Source organism: Ambystoma mexicanum, chromosome 8 (assembly GCF_040938575.1).
Source record: "Ambystoma mexicanum isolate Mex_15411 chromosome 8, UKY_AmexF1_1, whole genome shotgun sequence".
In the NCBI taxonomy this organism is placed as follows: domain Eukaryota; kingdom Metazoa; phylum Chordata; class Amphibia; order Caudata; family Ambystomatidae; genus Ambystoma; species Ambystoma mexicanum.
In genome coordinates this window covers 1,701,157,124-1,701,180,268 of record NC_090929.1, presented here as the reverse complement: position 1 = coordinate 1,701,180,268, position 23,145 = coordinate 1,701,157,124, and the positions used below count along the sequence as shown (strand labels likewise).

The following is a 23,145-nucleotide window of genomic DNA, read 5'->3' as shown; positions in this document are numbered from 1 at the left end:
AGTGGCCGTGGGGATGCAGAGCGCCTCCCTAGGGGTACTTAAGGGATCAGGGAAGGTTCGGGAGGCAGGCGACGGTTAGGACTTGGTGATTGTCCTGTCGCCTGCTCCCGAGCCTTCCCTGATTGGGGCCTAACGAGGTGTGTGAGGTAGGGGATGGGGGCCAGGATAAGGGCCGAGGGAGAGTGTCGTCGGCGGCACAAAAAAAAAATATAATGAGGGCGGGGGTCACGGGCCCCGAATAGTTGGGGGTACCGTACATAAGGTACCCCCCGCCCCCTCCTTACCGAAGCCGCCGCCCGCGGGTTGGCTTTCGGCAGGGCGGGTGGTTCGGGCCGTTCGAGCCAGCAGTTGGGTTTTATAGTGAGGGAGCTGGGCGGGCATTCTCTCGACGGCCGCAGTGTGGGCCCGCAGGGCTCAGCATTGATGTTGCCGGCCCCCGCGGCTCTTTAGTGTGGGACACAGTGTGTCGGGTGAGGGGAGCCGTGGGTTAGTTGAGCCCGGGTGTGCTGGGCTTCTTTTCCTCGCGTGCGGTGCCGGCGTGCAGCAGGGATGGGGCAGAGCGGCCCTCTTAAAGGGACCGCTCCCCCTGTTACGATCCCATTGAGGATAAGAAGGTACTGCGGTGCGGCGTTGGGGCCACTAGGGGGGGGGGGCGGTGGAGCGGGGTTGACGGAGTGAGGGGGCAGTAAAAAAAATAAATAAATAAATAAATAAATTTAATAAAAAGAAAGGGAAAGTAGGAATAGGGGGTTTTAAGGAAAGGAAGGGGTTTTTGAGCAGGGGGGTGGAGGGTGGGGGGGCCCCGTGGGGAGGGTTTGCGAGCAAAGCAGCTCGTAAGGGAGTGGGAAAAAGGGGGGCTATCCGGGTGCAGGGGGTGGTTGGAAGTGGGGGGGTTTATTAAAAAAAAAAATAAAAAAAATTAAAAAAAAAAAAATTAATAAATAAATAAAAAGAGTATTAATTTCATTGAATAAGTAGGTTTATAAAAAAAAAAAAAAAGCTAGTTTCAAAGCTAGCATTTTTTCAGTTTGGGGATAGGTCCACGGGTAGTTTTGGCTCGGGGGCTTAGGTTTGTTAGGTTCATTTTCAGGGGGCATATATATTGTCGTGCACAATCAGATTAGTAGTGCACGATCGTGGGCCAGAGAGCCGGCAAAAAGGGCCGGGTTGATGCTGAGGCTCTGAGGGAGGCTTGGGAAATAATTAGTGGGGCATCTGGGGCCCAGTGGGAGAGGGCAGTGGGGGAGGTCACAGGCGGAGAGGTCATGGGGGAGGGGGAGATAAGTGGTGGTAGGCCGCAGCGTAGAGCAGCGGCAGATGGGGCTCTCGCGGCAATGGTGGCCTGCACCCCATCGGCGGGGAGAGGGGAGGTTTGGGAAACTAGGGGCGGAAAGTGAGAAAGGGGATAGACAGGAGGGCGGCAGGGGGAGAAATGATTTCGGGTCATGAGGTGGCTTAGAGGAATAAGAAGGGGGCTAGTGAAGGGGGCAGAGGGGGGTGACAGGGCAAAGTGGAAGAGGGGGTAAATACCTGCAGAAGAGTGCAGGTGGAGAAAGGAGGGAGAGGTCCCCTTCAAGTGAGGAGGTTAGAGTGGGGCGCGGAACGGCCCCCCCGGGTAGGAGGAGTGAGGGCGGAGGGCGCTGCGCAGCCCCCGCTGGTCAGGTGGAGGTTGAGGGTTTCAGTACGGCCCCGCCTCAGTCAACGCAAGGAGAGCCTAGAGGGCGCAGCATAGCCCCTAGCCATGAGGATTCCAGGGTGGAGGTCGGAACGCCTCGCCCGAGAGAAGAGGACCAGGCAGGGGTTCCCACAACCCCGCTGAGAAGACGTCAAAGGAGTGGCGGGGCGGACGCCCTGGGCTCACAAGAAGATCATCAAATCATCCCGGGCATGAGCTCGCATCCACAATGTAGGAGCCCTCTAAGAATGGAGAGGAGGAGCACCGGTGTGGATGCCCGGCCGCAGGTGGCAGGTGTGGAAAGAGGTGAGCGGGAAAAGGAATGGTCATCTGCATGGCAGAGAGGGGTAAAAAATAGGTGGACAGGGGAGGAACGGGCTGGTTTTCAATGTGTAAGGAAGGAAGTTGGTGTGCAGGCCATTGGAGCCGAGGGGGTTGAAAAGAGCATTTGCTCAGTGGAGGTCCAAACGGACAAGGTGGGGGAGCCATTGGTGCTCGAAGTGCAAGCTGGAAAGGATAAGGAGTGTGAAGTGAAAAGAAAGGAGAAAAAATGGCCATACATGGGGATAACAAAACCATTGGGGGCGCACTTGAGGGCAGCGACCAGGGAGAAGATTGAGGCAGGGGAATTTGTGGATGTCTTTAAATTGCTCCATAGGGAAGTGAGAGCAAAGGAGGGGTCTAAGGAGGAAGAGAGGGAACTGGCTTCACGCCCAAGGGTCCCGGTGACCATTGAGAATTGGGCGTCGGCGTTTATTATTTATGCCAGTGTGTACTGTGGAAAATTTACGGAGCGGTGCGTGGCCCTGTTTAAATATATGGACGTACTTAGGAAGGCTTTCACGAGTTTTGGGGGTTTTGCCTGGGTACGCTATGATGAGGAATTCAGAGCGAGAATGGCGGAGGATAGTTAGGCGGTCTGGGGGGAGATTGACATGGATCTTTGGCTGCAATGGATGGCTCCAACGGGCCTGCCCCGACATTACACACAACAATTGGGCTGCCTGTGCCTTACCGGCCCTTTCTTGGTCGCCCCGCCCATGAGGGGGCGGGGGGAGGAGGCGGAGGACAGCCCTCAACAGCATGTCGGGCGTTCCATAAAGAAAGCTGCACGAGGTGGATGTGCAAATTTAAACACGAGTGCAGCAGGTGTGCGGGTCGGCATCCGGTTACAGATTGTTTTCAGGCAGGGGACAGTGGGTCAGGGCGAGGAGCGGGGCAAGGAAGTGGGGGGGAAGGACCGCATGCCAGGTAAATTGGGGTGTGCTGGTAGGTCGGGCTCAGTTTATCGTAAAGGAGGTGGGGGGCACAAGGTTTGATGAAAGGTGTTGGGAGCAAAATTAAAGGGGGCAGGAGAAAGGTGAGGAGGAAGATGCGTAGGTAGGGGAGGGCCCAGGGGGGAGGTAACGGTGGAAATTGTTAAGGGAGAGGTAGCTGTCGTTTGGAGGGCAGTGTCGACGGTGGTGAAGCCCTCACGCTTGCCGCACGACAAGGTGAGTAGGCTTCAGGCTGCATGGACGGAGGTGCGGGAGCGCCTCTGGTGCAGCAGGGGGGAAGTGAGGAGATGGGTCTGCATGGACGGGGGTGCACTAGGGCCCCTGGTGCAGCTAAATTTAAAAAAAAAAAAAAAAAAAAAAAAAAAAAAAGGGGAGCATAGAAGGGAGGTGCCGGAAGAGGAATTTATGTGTAATGGTCTGCATGGACGGGGGCGCAGGTTTGGCCCCTGGTGCAGCGGTGGAGAGGAAAAGGAAAAATAAAAAATAAATAAATAAAAAATAAAAAAAAAATAAAAAAAAAAAAAGGGGGCCTGCATGGACGGAGGTGCTCTAGGCCCCCTGGTGCAGGTGGGAAACAGGTGGTAATGGACGAAAGTAGCTTGAAGATGGTGATATGGAAGGAACTGCATGGACGGGGGCGCAGGTTTGGCCCCTGGTGCAGCGGTGGAGAGGAGTAAGGAAGAAAAGGGGCCTGCATGGACGGGGGTGCATTAGGGCCCCTGGTGCAGGCGGGAAAAAGGTGGTAATGGATGCGAGGAGCTTGAAGAGTTATATGGAAGGGACTGCATGGACGGGGGTGCAGGTTTGGCCCCTGGTGCAATGGCGAGAGGAGTAATAAACTAAAGGGCCTGCATGGACGGGGGTGCACGTGGGCCCCCGGTGCAGGGGGGACAATGGGTGCAGGGGGGACAATGCAGGAATGTAAAGGAACAAACTGGGCACAACAAGTGGAACAAATGGTTTATTGCTTGTAGGGGAGCTGTTTGCGACTTGTTTTACGTGGGTATTGTTTGGGGGTTTTCAGGGTTTCCGAGTTGGTCGGGGGAAAAGGGGGGGTAGGGGGACTGCAATGGGAAGATGTTCAAATTACAGAAGAAGGTTTAGACATCAAGATTAAAAGGTCTAAGACGGATAAGAAGGGAAGGGGCTCTTGGGTTCGGCTGGGTCGTGGGAGCAAGGTCTTATGCCCAGTTCCAGGTGCTAGGGGTATTGCGGAAGGAGTTGGTGGCAGTGGGGAAAAGGAAGAGGATTTTGGGACTCGTTACTTTAGGATGGGCGCAGCATCTGAGGGTACCGGGCGGGGTTTTTTCAGAAGACAAGGTGAAAAGATTGGGACGTTGGAGGTCTGGGAAATACAAGGGGTACGGCAGGGAGTTTGATAATGGGGGTGCTGAAAAGGTGGTTAGGACTTTGCGGGCCAACTGTTGTTGAAATATTTTTGACTTGTCAGTGATTTTGTATTTTCTTTTTCAGATGCTGCGCGAAAGGAAGGGGAGTTGGCGCAAGTTTTGATTTTTTATGGCCATTCAATTGTTAAGCGGGCTGGGAAGGAAGTGGAGAAAAGGGGTTTGGAAGGTAACAGGGGTGCAGTTACAAGGAAGTGGTGGTGAGAGGGCACGGGTTGGGGGGCCTGCGGTGGGATCAGCTGCTTCCTATATTGGCAGGGATGAGGGAACGCTTGGGGTTCCAGAGGTGGTGATTATGCATGCAGGGGAGAATGACCTGGTGAGAGATACGGGGTTGGCTCTGCTAAGGAAAATGAAGAGGGACTTAGGGGGGGTGCGGGAAAAGTGGCCTCAAGCAGTGGTGGTATGGACTAAGTTGTTGCCGCGATGAGTGTGGAGGGGAGTGAAAAGGGGGGAGCAATAGAACGGGCCAGGAAGGGGATAAACAGAGAAAGGGTAAAATTTTGTGCCTCAGTGGCAGTGCAGGTCATGGACCATAAGGAAATAACATATGAGGGTCTCCTTATCTTTAGAGAGGTTGGGATACACTTGTCCGTGTAGGGGAATAATCACTACCTGGCGGACTTGGGTGCTTGGCTGGGAGAATGGGTAAAAAGTTTGAGGTAGAAAAGTTGGGGGGGGGGGTTGGGGCAGAAAGAACTCCTCGGGGGAGGGTTTTTCTGGTGCCGGGGGCATGGCCCCTTTTGATGTGGGGGGAGGGAAGCACAATGGGGGAATGACACGGGAAAGGAGGGGGTGGCGCTGTTTGCACAAGCAGGTCACCCCGGGGGAACAGGTATTGAGCCTGGAGGGGCATGGCCCCTGGGAGAAAGCGGGACGCCTGGAAAAGGGGCAAGGAGACGGTAGGATCCAAGGGATCATTAGGGAGGAAATTGGTTATTTAATTATTTAATTGTTGGGGGAAAATGGAAATGTTTAAGTTATTTAATTGATTGTTCAAATATGTCTTTAGCTTGTTAGGCCATGGAGCCAGTTAAGCGTTTTGATTGTAAGCTTTGGCCTGTCACATTAAAGCGACCTTTTCCACTTTTAAATGAGTCTGGGTTTTTGTGCAGTAAGCCAAAAAGGAGCAACCTATAGATTGCTTAACATTTTTAAATCACTTTGCTCGACCAATTCAGTCCCAGCACACACTGGAGCAGCAACCCTTCTGCCAGCAGAGGAATTCCTGGAGCTGAGGTCTCGTGCACAACAAAAGAACCATATGTCTACAAACCAGTACCTTCTCCAGGTAATTGACACAAAGGAAGAGCAGCAGAGAAAGAACAGGTGCGACCGAAAATCCTCTATTGGGGGGAAAAGTCAGTTCATAGTATGGGTGTCTAGTACCAGCACCACATGGACGGGAGGATAGCTCAGGGGCAACGTGCTCGCCTTGGAAGCAAGACGATGCGTAGCAACACAGGTTCGATCCCCGGGTCTGAGCTTAGAAACCTCTGGGTATAAGTGCGTTATAAATAACCAATTACAATGGGCGATCTTCCTGCAGAAAGTAAGCTCTCAGGTAGAGCTTGAGAAGCGGGATAGCAAAGGCTTGGCACATGCAGCTCACACACACTTATGTTTATTGTTTATTTAATTTATATAGCGCTTTAAGCCAAAACTTGGATTACATTCTGAAGACAAAATGGGTCTGCAGAGCCCACCATGAGGTAGAGGAGAGAATACCATCACCCCTAGCTAAGGGTTAAAGGGCCCAACCAATTGCACCTATCGCTGGGCAACAACATAAAAGAAAGCCGAGGGCAGTCATGGGTGTGGGAGTTAGGATGGCAGCAAGAGTAGCTGGGGGGGGCTAAGCCAAAGCGGGGAGGGGGTGTTGAGGGCTAGAGCTCAGGCTTGCTGAGAAGAAACTGCCTGACGACCTTGCTGTGAGCAGAATCCCACGTCCTATGTCCACCAGATGCGCAAGGAAGGAGAGAGGAGGGTCATGTTTGGCCGGAGAGTCCAAATTCCTGCAGCCTGAAAGGCACACAAGTAAGGGAGTGGGGAGCTAATCCTGTCCACATCCGGTAGAGGTATCCCCGGGACAAGGCGGAAGAACGTGCATCAGTTCAAAACACAACTTGGGGAACAGGAACCATTCCAGAAGAGCTGGCCTGGCCCACAGGAAATAGGAGACATCGCCTGACTTCCTACACTCCAGCCCAAACCACTCTCAGGGCACACTTCCTCAAACTGTAAATGCACAATTGCGAAAATCAAATCAAAAGGTATTTGTGTAGGCTACCTTCCTTTGCATTCTGGTACCTGTAGTCTACCATTCGGGGTGAGGGAAGAACAAGCAACCAACAATCCGACCATTTTCTACATTAAGCTGTTTAGTACAAATGTGTGTGTTTGGTGCCCGTATGTATTGAAAGTATAGTTACAGAACCACAACTAGTTTTGTTCAGAGAAACATTAAAAACAAGCATTGACAAAGCCAATAACAATAGACATTAAAAAACGTATACCACAGTAAAAGGAAATCGTTTTTACTACGTCTATTAGTAATGGTTTTTGTCTTCAAACACTGACCTCAAAACATTTTTGGGAACTTTTTAAGTAATTACTGGTTATATAGGTCCCAGGTAGTTACTGTATTTACGCCTATAAATGTAAAGTGCAATAAACAAGACCAAACACTAAATAAAAATGGGGTTTCCAATGCCAGTACGGAGGCAATAGGGAGGGGATTACCACATGGCCCTCCCCGATGAGCAATATTTGGGCCCCACCGGTCCGAGATGCAATAACAGAGGTTGAACGGTACCAGTCATGGTTTGAAGGAGGGTTAGCCTGTTGTGGAAGGGGGGACAGTTCACAGGCATTTAGGAACTGGAAGAGGCATTGGGGACAGGCAAACTGTCAGTGCTGTTGTACCTTCGACTTAAAGGGATAGTCACCACAGAAAAATGGAAGGAACTCATTCAGAGGAACCTCATCCCGTTGAAAGGGATCTGGATGGTCATACGGTGATGAAAGGCCTCATCTCCCGTCTCTATGGGGCCCTACTGGAACCCAAAAAAGGCTATACGAGGGCTCCGGGCACGATGCGACAGGGACTTGGAGATGGAACTCGGGGGAGCCTCTGGCAGCTGATGTGTAGAAGGGCCTTCGCGACATCCATATCCTGCCAGTAAGTTGCATGCTATGAAACGGTTACATCGCTGGCAGTACGATCCGATGCGTTCATCTAAAATGTTTCCCACTCTGGACTCTCGTCGTTGGCACGACTGCGGTGCCAGGGATGACTACTGGAAAATGTGGTGGGGATGTCCTAGGGTGCAGATGTATTGGTCCGAGGTCTTGGGGTGGATCAGGGATGGGGGAGGAGGGGAATGCAGGCTGGACCCCATGTTGGTATTGTTTGGGCTAGAGAAGCGGGAGGATCAGTGGTCCTTCCACCACTGGTGCAGTTTCTCCTTTTGTTGGCACGCGCATGTCATGCCAGACACTGGAAAAGGATGACCTTCCACACAGTATAAGAGTGGTCTAGCACAGTGAAAGATATTTACCAACTGGAAAAAATAATCATTGCAGCGGTTCATGGGGGGGGGGGGGGGGGGAGTGCATCCATCGAAACAGAATGGTTACAGTTTTGCAACGCATTTGGGTGAGAGTGAAGAGGGCACACGGGTTCTAAAGAGGACCGGCCCGGCCCAGGCAGTCATTAAACATGAAGGGGGATAACTCAGGGGCAACGTGCTCGCCGTGGAAGCAAGACGACACGGAGCACCACAGGCCTGATCCCCAGGTCCACGCTTAGAAACCTCAGGTTATTTATAACGCGCTTAATATCCAATCATATCATATCACCATGGAACATTATAAGATGCGAATTGAATGTATGGAGTGCAGCCGTAGAAACGGAATGGTTACAGTTCTGCAACGCATTGGGGCGAGAGTGAAGAGGGCACACGGTTTCTAAAGAGAGGACCGGCCCAGGCGGTCATTATAAGATGCGAATTGAATGTTAGAGACCACTTGAACACTGACTGAACTATAAGAGCACAGTTGAACTATTCAGTTGCCGAAGGAGGTGTTTATTTGAAGGGAAAGAGTCGGGGGAGGGAAGGGAATAAACAGGGAAGTCATGTCACTAGGTTCATTTGTAGAGGGTTAATGCTCGTTTTCTTTATTGCTTGATGCTTGACTGTTTATTTCTTAAACTTCGTTTTACTACAACAACAAAAAAAAATACAAGCGGTCTGGTTCAGGGGAACCATTTCTTCATGGTAAAATTAAAATCCCTCTGCATCATCCATAAGGCTGTCTAGGGCCGGGGATCACGCCATCTGCTGCTCACTCTCACCAAATACTCTCCTTCCAGGTCCCTCCGATCCTCCGGCTCCTAATCTCTGCTTGTCAAGTGCTTCTCTAAGCAGAGAGTGGGCAACTGTTCCCTTTCCTCGGCTGGCTATCTCCTCTGAAACAGCTCCCCCCTTTCTCTCCACCCTGAGCCAGGGGTGGACTGGGAATCAAAAAAGGCCCTGGAAATAATTTTCGAAGTGGCCCTATATTACACATTTTCAGCAAGCACAACCCTTTTCCTATAGGCCCAGGGTGCAGAGGCCTACAGGGAAATCTCCAGAGTTCCCCATAGGCCAGTCCACCTCTGCCTTGAGGATCTCCTCAAGTTCCACAAGCTCCTCAAGACTTTCCTGTTCTCCTCCTCCTACCCGCTCTCCTTCCCTTGCTAAACCCCACGGTAGCAGTGATTGGTGGCCTGGGCCCTTATGTGTCCTGCTGGGTCCTGGCCTTTATGTCCGATAATCTGCATATCCGCCCTCCCCCTGCAGTTTCGTTCAGGCACCACTTGGCCTGTGTTGTCTCACAGGTCTGCACTTTGTATCGAGTTGTCACTGCCTGGCACTTACCTGTTGGCTTTGCAAGTGGCTCTCTGGCACTTCACCGCACTGTGGAACCTCTAGCGCTTACCCCCCATCCCCTTCCCTTTCCCTCTCCCTCTCCCTCTCTCTGCACTTGCACAATCCAAATGTTTACAAAGCCTAATAGGAGTGCTTCTATATTTTTGCTCATCTCTTATAATACTCCATTGTCTTGCAGTTCCCTTGTTCCCTCCCCTTCTGCCCTGTGGGCGCTTTAAAACAATTCCTTGATACACCAGCGACTTACAAATGCCCAACAAATAAATGAATACATAAATAAATAAATAAATACATACAGGTTCCCATTGTGCATCCACCTGAACTTCCCCATTGGTTCTCCTCAGACTCCCACTATGTATCTGCTCAGACTCTCCTTGTGTGCCCCTCACAGTCGCATTTCTGCATCTCATTCATAGGCCTCGCGGGCTCTCACTGTTGGTTCCGAGCCCGTACCACTACAACCAACCGTACTGTAGGCCTTCGGATGATCCAAGGCGAATGTGTGATAGATACTTGCAGTGTCACATTATCCCAGCACAACCCCAGAAACAAATGCAAAGCGCATACCTGAGCCCGTCACATGTACTCAAAGCGACCATCGAGTCCTCGACTCCATCAACACGTCCATGATAATAACAGTGGGTCTGAAAGGCAACGAGACATGCAATTACGTGTCAGTCACAGCAGCGTACTGAGAGATGCGAGTCACCAGGCAACTGCAGAGCTGGCACAGAAACATGGCAACAGGAAGGAGTATGTGGGCGAGCAGACCTGCCGATAAAAGAATCTGTTAGTTGTCTCCATGACCACCAGTCTGGCTTCAGAGCAGCCAGAAGCACAGAAACTGCTCTCCTGAACATGAGTGATGATCTGCTCTCTAACCTTGACTCTAAAATTCCCTCTGTCCTCATCCTACTCGATCTCTCTTCTGCCTTTGACACAGACAACCATGCCATCCTGCTCAACCGTCTCTGTGAAAAGCTGGGTATCACTGATCATGCCCTAGCCTGGCTGACCTCATTCCTCTCTGATCGACCCTCCCGGGTCCAGCTTGGGTCCTTCTTTTCCTCTAGCTCACGCTCTACCTGTGGTGTTCCCCAGGGGTCTAACCTCTCTCCCTGGCTGTTCTACCAATACCTGGCACCGGAGATGGTTCTCCTCAAATTTCACAGTGGAAGGGAGGCTGTTCCAGAGGAAGCCCCAGCAGAGTAAAGAGATCTACCCCCAACTCGTTGCTTGGAGAAACGCCTGACCCTGAGGGAGTTGGAGGAGTGAAGAGCTCGAGTGTGAAGGTATTTACAGAGGGAGAGTTGAAGGTATTTTGGAACCAGGCCCCAGAAAGCCTTGTGGACAATGCAAAGGGTCTTGAACTTAATCCCGGCAGCCACTGGGAGCCAATGAAGAGATACGATCCCAGGGCCTGAGGCCAAGGATAAGTCTCGCAGTCCTGTTCTGGATGAGTTGCAAAGGGGCGGAGAGTAGTAGCAGGCAGATTTAGAAAGAGGCTGTTGCAGTAGTCCAGCCTAGAGAGAACCAGAGCTCTGGAGACAGTGAGTTTCTGGGGGACGGAGAGGAAAGGAAGAATACCTCTGAGGAGGAGCAGCTGGTAGTGTGACTTCTTAGAGATAGAGATGTGAGGAGATGAGGAGAGTGTGGAGTTGAAGAGGACCCCGAGGTTCTTAGCCTCAAAGGTGGGAACAGGAAGAGGGCCAAGGGAGGCTGGAAAGCCATGGGCAGCCATCCTGAGTAAAGCTCTGCTGGTTATTGGTTGCAGCTCTTTGGCTCTTTCACTCTGGTCTCTCCCCGGGTCCAAAATACGTATGTGATACAGTTCTTACAGCCCACTCTTCCCGAATCAGCACATCTTTGCTGTCAGAGACTAGAGGTAACAGTGGCAGACTAAGTGAAAGAGTTAGAAAGATTAAATGTGGGCGAACAATGCCGACCTTCATGCCTTATTAAGGTTCAAGTGATGGTCCAGCCGTTTAATAGCTACTGGGAGCGAGTTCCAGATCACAGTGGCCCAAGCTGAGAAGGCCCGGCTTCCCTTCCTTGGTTAGCTGCACTGCACATATTCCCAGAAGCCGAGAAACAGCAGAACGAGCCGTCTGCTGGGCAGTTCTAGATGTCATCATGAGCCTGCAGCCCATCCCAGAATGGAGTCGATGAGCCACACGTGAGGATGTAAGCAGCATTCTGATTGGAAGAGGACGTCACAGCAGCCTTCGGACAGGGGCGACCCCTCTAACATAACGCAGAAGATGGCCCGTGACATTCTGACCCAGCCGAAGCCTAGATGCAGGTGCCACTGTTGGACCCATGCGCACTGCCCAGTGGTAGTCAGGCCTGGATGATGCAAAGGCCCTGGTGCAGAAAGGGGAACAGCTGGAGCGGGTGCCTCGCCCTAACCACCTGCAAGAAGCACCTTTCTGGAAGTGTCTTTTTGGTGTTTCCCGTGTTATATTTTTGGCCAGCTCCATTTGCTACCCCTTACTTCTCTGCCCCCTGAAGAGTATAATCAGTAGATTATACCCACGGCTATCGCTACCCACCCAATGGCCTACTTTGAGCACACCCCAATGCCTCTGAAAAACCCCATTATAGGGGTTTCACCCACATAGGTCTTAAACTCAACCTATGGTGGCGTAAGAGTGTAGCCAGGGGAGGGAGACACAAACTAATAAACAGTGGCAATACGAAAGAACCCATGACTATTCCACAAGTGAGCATTTTGGGGGTTTGATTTCGTACACTGACACCCTAAATCCGTGCCTACCATTAGCCAAGAAGGACCTCAACCACATCACGGCTTTATCACTAATCCTCAACAGACTAGAGGATCTGTCTCTCCTTTCTCTCACTCCGGTCCCTCTCACTGTCTGCAATATAACCCTCAGCAGGCTGCGAGCTTTCTCACTCACTCTGGTCTCTCCCAGTGTCTGGGATACAGCACTCAGCAGGCTCCTAGCTTTCTCACTCACTCTGGTCTTTCTCAGTGTCTGGGATATAGCCCGCAGCAGCTCTTTGCTTTCTCGCCCCCTCTGGTCTCTCCCATTGTCTGCCATCTAGTCCTCAGCAGGGTCTTAGCTTTCTCTCACTCTGGTCTCTCCCGGTATCTGGGATACAGCCCTCAGTAGGCTCCTAGCATTCTCACTCACTCTGGTATCTCCCAGTGTCTGGGATACAGCCCTCGGTAGGCTCCTAGCATTCTCACTCACTCTGGTCTCTCCCAGTGTCTGGGATACAGCACTCAGCAGGCTCCTAGCTTTCTCACTCACTCTGGTCTCTCCCAGTGTCTGGGATACAGCCCTCAGCAGGCTCCTAGCATTCTCACTCAATCTGGTCTCTCCCAGTGTTTGGGATATAGCCCTGAGCAGGCTCCTAACATTCTCACTCACTCTGGTCTCTCCCAGTGTCTGGTATACAGCCATTAGCAGGCTCTTCACTTTCTCTCACTCACTCACTCTGGTCTCTCCCAGTGTCTGGGATACAGCCCTCAGCAGGCTCCTAGCATTCTCACTCAATCTGGTCTCTCCCAGTGTCTGGGATACAGCCCTCAGTAGGCTCCTAGCATTCTCACTCACTCTGGTCTTTCTCAGTGTCTGGGATACAGCCATTAGCAGGCTCTTCACTTTCTCTCACTCACTCACTCTGGTCTCTCCCAGTGTCTGGGATACAGCCCTCAGCAGGCTCCTAGCATTCTCACTCAATCTGGTCTCTCCCAGTGTCTGGGATACAGCACTCAGCAGGCTCTTTGCTTTCTCGCCCCCTCTGGTCTCTCCCATTGTCTGCCAACTAGTCCTCAGCAGGGTCTTACCTTTCTCTCACTCTGGTCTCTCCCAGTGTCTGGTATCTATCCCGCAGCAGGCTCTTTGCTTTCTCTCGCTCTGGTCTCTCTCAGTGTCTGGGATACAGCTCTCAGGAGGCTCTTAGCTTTCTCTCTCACTCTGGTCTATCCCAGATTCTGGGGTATCGCTCGTGCAGGCTTTTATATGCTACTGAATCTGGTCTCTCCCAGTGGCTGGGGCAGCCCTCCCAGTATGATCTGGAAACTATTACTCCCTGTGTCCTTACCAATCTACCACCTGTATAGTGCTCCAGATTGTCTTGTTGATTGAGCAGTTGCTGTGTTTTGTTACTCCCTGGCTTCTCTGGTCATTATAGAGAATTCTCTCATTCACCCCAAGTCTCCGCCATGTGTTCTTTGGCATTTAGTGAGGATTCGAAGGCGCCCCTGATCATTATTTCAGGTAGGCATCTCCTCTCCTCTCCTCTCCTCTGAACCAACAAGGGTCCCTGGCAGCGACCCGGATCCCCCAGGCAACAAGTCTAGCAAACTAACAATAATTGATCAGGGCCCACAGTACGGATAGACCTGGGTGCTGCATTGAACACACTATTTTGGAATGTGTCTTAGGTTGCATTTGTTAACCATGTATTCACTGACAATAAAATAAAAAAATAAAAATAATACAATTCCAAAAGGCATGAGGTGACAAGATGCATAGAAGAGGTTTTAAAGAACACTGAGGAAAGACAAATAAGCTGGATAGGACATGACAGCAGTGCCAGAGATGATGTGGGATGAGGTGGATATGACAGAACAGCAGTGCCAGAGATGATGCAGGATGAGGTGGATATGACAGAACAGCAGTGCCAGGGATGATGCAGGATGAGGTGGATATGGCATGACAGCAGTGCCAGGGATGAGGTGTTTATGAAATGACAGCAGTGCCAGAGATGATGTGGGATGAGGTGGAGCAGTGCCAGAGATGATGCAGGATGAGGTGGATAGGACATGACAGCAGTGCCAGAGATGATGTGGGATGAGGTGGAGCAGTGCCAGAGATGATGCGGGATGAGGTGGATATGACAGAACAGCAGTGCCAGAGATGATGCGGGATGAGGTGGATATGACAGAACAGCAGTGCCAGAGATGATGCAGGATGAGGTGGATATGACAGAACAGCAGTGCCAGGGATGATGCAGGATGAGGTGGATATGGCATGACAGCAGTGCCAGGGATGAGGTGTTTATGAAATGACAGCAGTGCCAGAGATGATGTGGGATGAGGTGGAGCAGTGCCAGAGATGATGCAGGATGAGGTGGATAGGACATGACAGCAGTGCCAGAGATGATGTGGGATGAGGTGGAGCAGTGCCAGAGATGATGCGGGATGAGGTGGATATGACAGAACAGCAGTGCCAGAGATGATGCGGGATGAGGTGGATAGGACATGACAGCAGTGCCAGAGATGATGTGGGATGAGGTGGATATGACAGAACAGCAGTGCCAGAGAAGAAGCGGAATGAGGTGGATAGGACATGACAGCAGTGCCAGAGATGATGTGGGATGAGGTGGATAGGACATGACAGCAGTGCCAGAGATGATGCGGGATGAGGTGGATATGACATGACAGCAGTGCCAAAGAAAAAGCGGAATGAGGTGGATATGACAGGACAGCAGTGCCAGAGATGATGCGGGATGAGGTGGATAGGACATGACAGCAGTGCCAGAGATGATGTGGGATGAGGTGGAGCAGTGCCAGAGATGATGCGGAATGAGGTGGATATGACAGAACAGCAGTGCCAGAGATGATGCGGGATGAGGTGGATATGACAGAACAGCAGTGCCAGAGAAGAAGCGGAATGAGGTGGATTTGACAGGACAGCAGCGCCAGAGATGATGCGGGATGAGGTGGATAGGACATGACAGCAGTGCCAGAGATGATGTGGGATGAGGTGGAACAGTGCCAGAGATGATGTGGGATGAGGTGGAACAGTGCCAGAGATGATGCGGGATGAGGTTGATATGACAGAACAGCAGTGCCAGAGATGATGCGGGATGAGGTGAATATGACAGAACAGCAGTGCCAGAGAAGATGTGGGATGAGGTGGATATGACATGACAGCAGTGCCAGAGATGATGCAGGATGAGGTGGATATGACAGAACAGCAGTGCCAGAGATGATGCGGGATGAGGTGGATATGACAGAACAGCAGTGCCAGGGATGATGCGGGATGAGGTGGATATGACAGAACAGCAGTGCCAGAGATGATGTGGGGTGAGGTGGATATGACAGAACAGCAGTGCCAGGGATGATGCGGGATGAGTTGGATATGACAGAACAGCAGTGCCAGAGATGATGCGGGGTGAGGTGGATATGACAGAACAGCAGTGCCAGAGATGATGCGGGATGAGGTGGACAGGACATGACAGCAGTGCCAGAGATGATGTGGGATGAGGTGGAGGAGTGCCAGAGATGATGCGGGATGAGGTGGATATGACAGAACAGCAGTGCCAGAGAAGAAGCGGAATGAGGTGGATATGACAGGACAGCAGTGCCAGAGATGATGCGGGATGAGGTGGATAGGACATGACAGCAGTGCCAGAGATGATGTGGGATGAGGTGGAGCAGTGCCAGAGATGATGCGGGATGAGGTGGATATGACATGACAGCAGTGCCAAAGATTATGCGGGATGAGGTGGATATGACATGACCGCAGTGCCAGAGATGATGCGGGATGAGGTGGATATGACTTGACAGCAGTGCCAGAGATGATGTGGGATGAACTGGATCTGACATGACAGCAGTGCCAGATATGATGCGGTATGAGGTGGATAGGACATGACAGCAGTGCCAGAGATGATGCAGCATGAGGTGGATAGGACATGACAGCGGTGCCAGAGATGATGCGGGATGAGGTGGATATGACATGACAGCACTGCCAGAGATGATGCGGGAGGAGGTGGATAGGACATGACAGCAGTGCCAGAGATGATGCGGGATGAGGTGGATAGGATATGACAGCAGTGCCAGAGATGATGCGGGATGAGCTGGATATGACATGACAGCAGTGCCAGAGATGATGCGGGATGAGCTGGATATGACATGACAGCAGTGCCAGATATGATGCGGTATGAGGTGGATATGACAGAACAGCAGTGCCAGAGATGATGCGGGATGAGGTGGATATGACAGAACAGCAGTGCCAGGGATGATGCGGGATGAGGTGGATATGGCAGAACAGCAGTGCCAGAGATGATGCGGGATGAGGTGGATATGACAGAACAGCAGTGCCAGAGATGATGCGGGATGAGGTGGATATGACAGAGCAGCAGTGCCAGGGATGATGCGGGATGAGGTGGATATGACATGACAGCAGTGCCAGAGATGATGCAGCATGAGGTGGATAGGACATGACAGCGGTGCCAGAGATGATGCGGGATGAGGTGGATATGACATGACAGCAGTGCCAGAGATGATGCGGGATGAGGTGGATACGACATGACAGCACTGCCAGAGATGATGCGGGATGAGGTGGATAGGACATGACAGCAGTGCCAGAGACGATGCGGGATGAGCTGGATATGACATGACAGCAGTGCCAGAGATGATGCGGGATGAGCTGGATATGACATGACAGCAGTGCCAGATATGATGCAGGATGAGGAGGATAGGACATGACAGCAGTGCCAGAGATGATGCGGGATGAGGTGAATATGACAGAACAGCAGTGCCAGAGAAGATGCGGGATGAGGTGGATATGACAGAACAGCAGTGCCATGGATGATGCAGGATGAGGTGGATATGACATGACAGCAGTGCCAGAGATGATGCGGGATGAGGTGGATATGACATGACAGCAATGCCAGAGATAATGCGGGATGAGGTGGATATGACAGAACAGCAGTGCCAGAGATGATGCGGGATGAGGTGGATATTACAGAACAGCAGTGCCAGAGATGATGCGGGATGAGGTGGCTATGAAAGAACAGCAGTGCCACAGATGAGGAATGAGGTGGATATGACATGACAGCAGTGCCACAGATAATGCAGGATGAAGTGGATATGACATGACAGCAGTGCCACAGATAATGCGGGATGACGTGGATGTGACATGACAGCAGTACCACAATAGATGTGGCATGAGATGGATATGGCATGACAGCAGGTCCACAGATGATGCGGGATGAGGTGGATATGGCATGACAGCAATGCAAATGTAGATGTGTGATGAGGTGGATATGGCATGACAGCAGTGCCACAGATAATGCAGGATGAGGTGGACAGGACAGCAGTACCAGAGTAGATGTGGGATGAGGTGGATATGGCATAACAGCAGTGCCAGAGATGAAGAGGCATGAGGCGGATATGGCATGACAACAGTGCCAAAGATGATGAGGGATGAGGTGGATAGGACATGACAGCAATGCCAGAAATGATGCGGGATAAGGTGCGTATGACACGACAGCAGTGCCAGGTATGATGCGGAATGAGGTGGATATGGCATGACAGCAGTGCCAGAGAGGATTTAGGAAGAAGTGGATATGACATGACAGCAGTGCCAGACATGTTTGATGAGGTGGATATGACATGTCATTAGTGCTAGCGATTATGCAGGATGAGATGGATATGACATGACAGTAGTGCCTGGGATGATGTGGGATGAGATGCATACGACATGACAGCCATGCCAGGGATGAGGCCGATATGACGTGACAGCAGTGCCAAGGATGAGGTGGAAAGAGGTGGATATGACATGACAGCAGTGCCAGGGATGATGCGCGATGAGGTGGATATGACATGACAGCAGTGCCAATGATGATGCAGAATGATGTGGATATGAAATGCCAGCAGTGCCAGGGATGATGCGGGATGAGGTGGATATGACAGAACAGCAGTGCCAGAGATATGAGGAGGATATAGTATGACAGCAGTGCCAGGGATGATGCAGAATGATGTGGATATGTCATGACAGCAGTGCCAATGATGATGCAGGTTGAAGTGGATATGACATGACAGCAGTGCCAGGGATGATGCAGGATGAGGGGGTAGGACATGACCGCAGTGCCAGGGATGATGTCAGATGAGGTGGATAGGACATGGCCGCAGTGCCATGGATGATGCAGGATGGGGTGGATAGGCCATGACAGCAGTGGCAGGGATGAGGGATGAGGTGGATATGGCATGACAGCAGTGCCAGGGATGGGGCGGGATGAGGTGGATATGACATGACAGCAGTGCCATGGATAATGCAGGATGAGGTAGATATGGCATGACGGCAGTATCAGGAATGATGCAGGATATGACATGACAGCAGTGCCAGGGATAATGCAGGATGAGGTGGATATGACGTGACAGCAGTGCCAGCGAGAATGCAGGATGAGGTGGATATGACATGACAGCAGTGCCAGAGATGATGCAGGATGAGGTGGATAAGGCATGACAGCAGTGCCAGGGATGATGCAGGAGGAAGTAGCTATGACATGACAGCAGTGCCAGGGATGAGGTGGATATGATATGACAGCAGTGCCAGAGATGATACAGGTTGAGGTGGATATGACATGACAGCAGTGCCAGGGATGATGCGGGATGAAGTGGATATGACATGACAGCAGTGCCAGGGATGAAGTGGATATGATATGACAGCAGTGCCAGAGATGATACAGGTTGAGGTGGATATGACATGACAGCAGTGCCAGGGATGATGCAGGTTGAGGTGGATATGATATGACAGCAGTGCCAGAGATGATACAGGTTGAGGTGGATATGACATGACAGCAGTGCCAGGGATGATGCGGGATGAAGTGGATATGACATGACAGCAGTGCCAGGGATGAAGTGGATATGATATGACAGCAGTGCCAGGGATGATGCAGAATGAGGTGGATACGACATGATAGCAGTGCCAGGGATGAGGTGGATATGATATGACAGCAGTGCCAGGGTTGATGCGGGATGAGGTGGATATGACATTACAGCAGTGCCTGGGATGATGCGGGATGAGGTGGATAGGCATGACAGCAGTTCCAGGGATGATGCAGGATGAAGTAGATCGGACATGACAGCAGTGCCAGGGATGAGGTGGATATGACATGACAGCAGTGCCAGAGAAGATGCAGGTTGATGTGGATATGACATGACAGCAGTGCCAGGGATGATGCGGGATGAAGTGGCTATGACATGACAGCAGTGCCAGGGATGAGGTGGATATGACATGACAGCAGTGCTAGAGAAGATGCAGGTTGAGGTGGATATGACATGACAGCAGTGCCAGGGATGAAGTGGATATGATATGACAGCAGTGCCAGGGATGAGGTGGATATGATATGACAGCAGTGCCAGGGATGATGCAGGATGAGGTGGATATGACATGACAGCTGTGCCAGGGATGATGCAGGGTGAGGTGGATATGGCATGACAGCAGTGCCAGGGATGATACAGGGTGAGGTGGATAGGACTTGACAGCAGTGCCAGGGATGAGGTCGATATGACATGACAGCAGTGCCAGGGATGAGGTGGATATGATATGACAGCAGTACCAGGGATAATGCAGGTTGAGGTGGATATGACATGACAGCAGTGCCAGGGATGAGGTGGATATGACATGACAGCAGTGCCAGGGATGATGCGGGATGAGGTGGATATGATATGACAGCAGTGCCAGGGATAATGCAGGTTGAGGTGGATATGACATGACAGCAGTGCCAGGGATGAGGTGGATATGACATGACAGCAGTGCCAGGGATGATGCAGGATGAAGTAGATATGACATGACAGCAGTGCCAGGGATGAGGTGGATATGACATTACAGCAGTTCCAGAAATGATGCAGGTTGAGGTGGATAGGACATGACAGCAGTGCCAGGGATGAGGTGGATATGATATGACAGCAGTGCCAGGGATTAAGTGGATATATGATATGACAGCAGTGCCAGGGATGATGCAGGATGAGGTGGATAGGACATGACAGCAGTGCCAGGGATGAGGTGGATATGACATGACAGCAGTGCCAGGGATGATGCAGGATGAAGTAGATAGGACATGACAGCAGTGCCAGGGATGAGGTGGATATGACATGACAGCAGTGCCAGAAATTATGCAGGTTGAGGTGGATAGGACATGACAGCAGTGCCAGAGATGATGTGGGATGAGGTGGATAGGACATGACAGCAGTGCCAGAGATGATGCGGGATGAGGTGGATATGACATGACAGCAGTGCCAGAGAAAAAGCGGAATGAGGTGGATATGACAGGACAGCAGTGCCAGAGATGATGCGGGATGAGGTGGATAGGACATGACAGCAGTGCCAGAGATGATGTGGGATGAGGTGGAGCAGTGCCAGAGATAATGCGGAATGAGGTGGATATGACAGAACAGCAGTGCCAGAGATGATGCGGGATGAGGTGGATGTGACAGAACAGCAGTGCCAGAGAAGAAGAGGAATGAGGTGGATATGACAGGACAGCAGTGCCAGAGATGATGCGGGATGAGGTGGATAGGACATGACAGCAGTGCCAGAGATGATGTGGGTTGAGGTGGAACAGTGCCAGAGATGATGCGGGATGAGGTGCAACAGTGCCAGAGATGATGCAGGATGAGGTTGATATGACAGAACAGCAGTGCCAGAGATGATGCGGGATGAGGTGAATATGACAGAACAGCAGTGCCAGAGAAGATGCAGGATGAGGTGGATATGACATGACAGCAGTGCCAGAGATGATGCAGGATGAGGTGGATATGACAGGACAGCAGTGCCAGAGATGATGCGGGATGAGGTGGATATGACAGAACAGCAGTGCCAGGGATGATGCGGGATGAGGTGGATATGACAGAACAGCAGTGCCATGGATGATGCAGGATGAGGTGGATATGACATGACAGCAGTGCCAGAGATGATGTGGGATGAGGTGGATAGGACATGACAGCAGTGCCAGAGATGATGCGGGATGAGGTGGATATGACATGACAGCAGTGCCAGAGAAAAAGCGGAATGAGGTGGATATAACAGGACAGCAGTGCCAGAGATGATGCGGGATGAGGTGGATAGGACATGACAGCAGTGCCAGAGATGATGTGGGATGAGGTGGAGCAGTGCCAGAGATAATGCGGAATGAGGTGGATATGACAGAACAGCAGTGCCAGAGATGATGCGGGATGAGGTGGATGTGACAGAACAGCAGTGCCAGAGAAGAAGAGGAATGAGGTGGATATGACAGGACAGCAGTGCCAGAGATGATGCGGGATGAGGTGGATAGGACATGACAGCAGTGCCAGAGATGATGTGGGTTGAGGTGGAACAGTGCCAGAGATGATGCGGGATGAGGTGCAACAGTGCCAGAGATGATGCGGGATGAGGTTGATATGACAGAACAGCAGTGCCAGAGATGATGCGGGATGAGGTGAATATGACAGAACAGCAGTGCCAGAGAAGATGCAGGATGAGGTGGATATGACATGACAGCAGTGCCAGAGATGATGCAGGATGAGGTGGATATGACAGGACAGCAGTGCCAGAGATGATGCGGGATGAGGTGGATATGACAGAACAGCAGTGCCAGGGATGATGCGGGATGAGGTGGATATGACAGAACAGCAGTGCCAGGGATGATGCGGGATGAGTTGGATATGACAGAACAGCAGTGCCAGAGATGATGCGGGATGAGGTGGATAGGACATGACAGCAGTGCCAGAGATGATGTGGGATGAGGTGGAGGATTGCCAGAGATGATGCGGGATGAGGTGGATATGACAGAACAGCAGTGCCAGAGAAGAAGCGGAATGAGGTGGATATGACAGGACAGCAGTGCCAGAGATGACGCGGGATGAGGTGGATAGGACATGATAGCAGTGCCAGAGATGATGTGGGATGAGGTGGAGCAGTGCCAGAGATGATGCGGGATGAGGTGGATATGACATGACAGCAGTGCCAGAGATTATGCGGGATGAGGTGGCTATGACATGACAGCAGTGCCAGAGATGATGCGGGATGAGGTGGATATGACATGACAGCAGTGCCAGAGATTATGCGGGATGAGGTAGATATGACATGACAGCACTGCCAGAGATGATGCGGGAGGAGGTGGATATGACATGACAGCAGTGCCAGAGATGATGCTGGATGAGGTGGATAGGATATGACAGCAGTGCCAGAGATGAAGCGGGATGAGGTGGATAGGATATGACAGCAGTGCCAGATATGATGCGGTATGAGGTGGATATGACAGAACAGCAGTGCCAGAGATGATGCGGGATGAGGTGGATATGACAGAACAGCAGTGCCAGGGATGATGCGGGATGAGGTAGATATGGCAAAACAGCAGTGCCAGAGATGATGCGGGATGAGGTGGATATGACAGAACAGCAGTGCCAGAGATGATGCGGGATGAGGTGGATGTGACATGACAGCAGTGCCAGAGATGATGCGGGATGAGGTGGATATGACATGACAGCACTGCCAGAGATGATGTTGGAGGAGGTGGATATGACATGACAGCAGTGCCAGAGATGATGCAGGATGAGGAGGATAGGACATGACAGCAGTGCCAGAGATGATGCGGGATGAGGTGGATAGGACATGACAGCAGTGCCAGAGACGATGTGGGATGAGCTGGATATGACATGACAGCAGTGCCAGATATGATGCAGGATGAGGAGGATAGGCCATGACAGCAGTGCCAGAGATGATGCGGGATGAGGTGAATATGACAGAACAGCAGTGCCAGAGAAGATGCGGGATGAGGTGGATATGACATGACAGCAGTGCCATAGATGATGCGGGATGAGGTGGATATGAAAGAACAGCAGTGCCATGGATGATGCAGGATGAGGTGGATATGACATGACAGCAGTGCCAGAGATGATGCAGCATGAGGTGGATAGGACATGACAGCAGTGCCAGAGATTATGCGGGATGAGGTGGATATGACAGAACAGCAGTGCCAGAGATGATGCGGGATGAGGTGGATATTACAGAACAGCAGTGCCAGAGATGATGCGGGATGAGGTGGCTATGAAAGAACAGCAGTGCCACAGATGAGGAATGAGGTGGATATGACATGACAGCAGT

At 51.6% G+C, this 23,145-nt stretch overlaps 1 protein-coding gene across 1 annotated transcript in view; it reads right to left on the bottom strand.

The window, feature by feature from the left end:
* The window catches only part of LOC138473339 (disintegrin and metalloproteinase domain-containing protein 9-like), a 526,235-nt gene that overhangs the window by 296,549 nt on the left and 206,541 nt on the right, over positions 1-23,145 (bottom strand). The window contains exon 5 of the mRNA XM_069612014.1: positions 9,860-9,936. Coding sequence (XP_069468115.1) covers positions 9,860-9,936 — 77 coding nt within the window. The remainder of the gene's footprint in view (positions 1-9,859; positions 9,937-23,145) is intronic.